We start from the raw sequence: 2,878 nt of genomic DNA, 5'->3' as shown, positions 1-2,878 counted from the left end.
AGAGCACACAACCATAATTTCACTACAAATACATCTCAGTATGTGTTTCTGCTTCCATCATGATGCATTTAAATTTCATTTAAAGACATCAGGACGCTATTAAAAGGAGATAGAGGTTACCTCTAATGGGAATCTCGTATTTTTAAATTAAAAACATTCAGAGCTAAAGAAACACTAGAAGCTTCTAAATGTTTGTGAATACGATGTGTTCAAATCTCATGATTTAAAAAGATAGATTTAAAAAAATGTCACCAATAATCAGGAATAACATCAAGTCTTCTAAACCTCTAAGCTTTAGATACCAAGTCTAATAACTTTTAATATATTTTATTAGTCACTCACTATAGTTTCTGTAATATTTTTAATTTGTACGTTTTTCAATTTCTCATCTGAAATGCAAAGTAAAATAACAGAAACAGTTATGAGGTATGCTTGAATTACAACTGGACCAAATCAGCTTTCAATGATGCAGCATCACAGGTTTTTCACTAGAGGTCTCTTCTCTCTAATAGGAAAATGTCAAAGCAGGAAGAGACTTTCAAGTCTGTGAAGCTGTGGTCAGTTTGTCAGACACATTCACATGAATCAGCTTTCATTAGTCTGTTGTTGAGTTTAACTGTTCTTCCTTTGACTGTTTTGTTACACTGTAGCTGGAATGAGGCAAAAAAACAAACAAAACAATTACACCATTATTTTTCATAGCACAGGCCAACAACAGTGATGTTGTCAGAAGCTGGATGTGTGTTGATGGTTTACATTCTCAGCATCTCAGGTATGTTTAACTGCTTTACTTTCATTTCAAGTGGGTTTTGTAAGTTTGTGTGATCAGGCATAATTTTGTCTTCTTGATCCTTTCTGCTATATTTCAAAATCAGATTACAACCAATGCTAGTGTGATAAATGGGTTAGTTTATAGAAAACCACAACAAAAAAAGGAAATGTTACTTTATCAAATCTTGGTTTCAGGTGTTGAAGGAAAACCAACGATCATCTGTGCTTTGAGAAGTTCATCAGTGAATCTGAACTGCTCAGCTTCACATTCAGCTGCAAACATGAAATGGTACATTGTGTACATGAATAATACAGAATATGTTCATAAAGATCTCTCTGTGCATGAAAATCATGAAAGGATGAGACTATCAGAAAATGGTTTAACTCTGACAATCAGAGATCTAACAGAGAGTGATGGAAAACATTACTGCTGCAGTGAATCTACTCCAGATAAAACAGACAGCTGCCCACACAACAGTATTCAGCTCCAGGTTGCAGGTAGTGTGAAGGCTACAAAGCATCATTAAACTAATCACTGAATTAATATTATTTATTAACAACTATCTCAGATCTTCAGGTAAAGGTGTTTCCTGCCACAGAGGGACAGAAAGTAACTCTGATGTGCACAACCAGCTGTCTTCTGACTGAAAGCCCTGCAGCCTTCATCTGGTACAAGAACAGAAAGTTCCTCTATGAGGACTGGTCCCCCTGGTACCAAGAGCTGGTCAGCAGTGATCAGGCAGTCAGATACTCCTGTGCTATCAAAGGCTACGAGGACCTCAGAGCTCCTGAGGTCTCAGTGGGTGAGAGACAATGATTAGCTTTTATCATTTTATTTCATTGATGTTGAGACGCTCACTTGTTTGTGGTTTTGTTCAGATTCTGTCACATGGAACTGCTTCAGTGTGACCTACGCTGAAGGCAGAATGTGTTCCTACAAACAGACATCAGAGAAACAGTCCTGCTCCATCACATTTCCCACAGGTGATCTTATATTAATCTGCTGTTTTTCCATCAACTCTAATCTCTCTAAAGCAACATTAGAAATGTTGATCCTTTATTAGCCTGATGTTTAAAACATTAGTCTGATCTCTTCATATTTTGATGTTTAATTAACATAAAATTAAACACTTTTGACATGGAAGAAATGAATGTCTGAAAAATGTTCATCATCTCTCAACAGAACTTCAAGTTGAAAGGACAGAAGCACAGAAAGACAATTTTAGACTAACGTGTAACTCCAACTGTTCTCTTACTGACCTTCAACCTTCCTTTCAGTTGTATAAAAACACACAACGTGGTTTACAGAAAGTTGATCAGAAAGCTTTTGTTACCAGAACATCATCAGAGAGCTTTTTCTGTTCTGTGGAGGATCTTAAGGATCTGCTCTCTAATGAAGTTTGTGAGTATGAATACATTTTAATGATGCTGTACTTATAACAAAGAGAGATTATTGTTTTTATCCCAGAAACATTTTGATTTAAACTTGTTTGAAATGATTTCATTATTTTCAGTTGTTGTTATTTCATATTTCAGGTGTTGATGGTAACGACTGCTCTAGTGTGAATTATGTGAGCAGGAGAATCTGTGGCCTGAAGGGTTCATCAGTGAACATCTCCAGCATTTACTCACTTCCTGGAAACCTACAGCCACAGACTAAACTCTGGTTTAAAGAGAAGATAAATATGAAGCAGGAAACAGAACAGCTGATGGAGGATAAAGATGATGTGAAGAATCTGGACAACATGAAGAACCAACACATCCTCAGATTAGACAACCTGGATGAGAAGGACAGGAGAATATAAATTCAGAATGAAATCACAGAATGATGAACTGATAAAGTCTGATTATCCAGGAGTTACTCTGATTGTCACAGGTAAATATAATAGGATTTTATTTGTAATAGGTTCTCAGCAAATTGTTTTTCAGTCTACTCCATGTGATAAAACATCTGCATATTGTTTAAATGTTTATGTTACAGACTTTAAAACCTAAGTCTAAAATTTTCATGTCCAACAAACCAAAACATTTGTACTGTTTAACATTTAGACCTTAATAACCCCAATCTGTGGCTGTAAATGTTTAACAATAAAATGAATAAACCTAA

At 35.5% G+C, this 2,878-nt stretch overlaps 1 protein-coding gene across 1 annotated transcript; it reads left to right on the top strand.

The window, feature by feature from the left end:
* Window positions 1-590: 590 nt before the first annotated feature.
* LOC124867724 lies at window positions 591-2,576 on the top strand. Its single transcript, XM_047364304.1, has 6 exons — window positions 591-772; window positions 967-1,269; window positions 1,341-1,574; window positions 1,651-1,755; window positions 1,955-2,173; window positions 2,308-2,576. Exons 1-6 carry the CDS (start codon window positions 721-723, stop codon window positions 2,574-2,576), a joined length of 1,182 nt encoding a protein of 393 aa, XP_047220260.1. The 5' UTR covers window positions 591-720.
* Window positions 2,577-2,878: the final 302 nt, after the last annotated feature.

The sequence above is a fragment of the Girardinichthys multiradiatus genome, chromosome 5 (genome assembly GCF_021462225.1).
Source record: "Girardinichthys multiradiatus isolate DD_20200921_A chromosome 5, DD_fGirMul_XY1, whole genome shotgun sequence".
Lineage (NCBI taxonomy): Eukaryota > Metazoa > Chordata > Actinopteri > Cyprinodontiformes > Goodeidae > Girardinichthys > Girardinichthys multiradiatus.
This window is presented reverse-complemented; position numbering and strand designations above follow the sequence as displayed.

What these genes read in the sequence shown, in the direction of transcription:
- LOC124867724 (XM_047364304.1), top strand. Translation starts at nt 721, where the DNA reads ATGTTGTCAGAAGCTGGATGTGTGTTGATGGTTTACATTCTCAGCATC. An exon ending in TATTCAGCTCCAGGTTGCAG is followed by an intron (nt 1,270 to 1,340) that starts GTAGTGTGAAGG and finishes CAACTATCTCAG; the next exon opens with ATCTTCAGGTAAAGGTGTTT. An exon ending in CTCCATCACATTTCCCACAG is followed by an intron (nt 1,756 to 1,954) that starts GTGATCTTATAT and finishes ATCTCTCAACAG; the next exon opens with AACTTCAAGTTGAAAGGACA.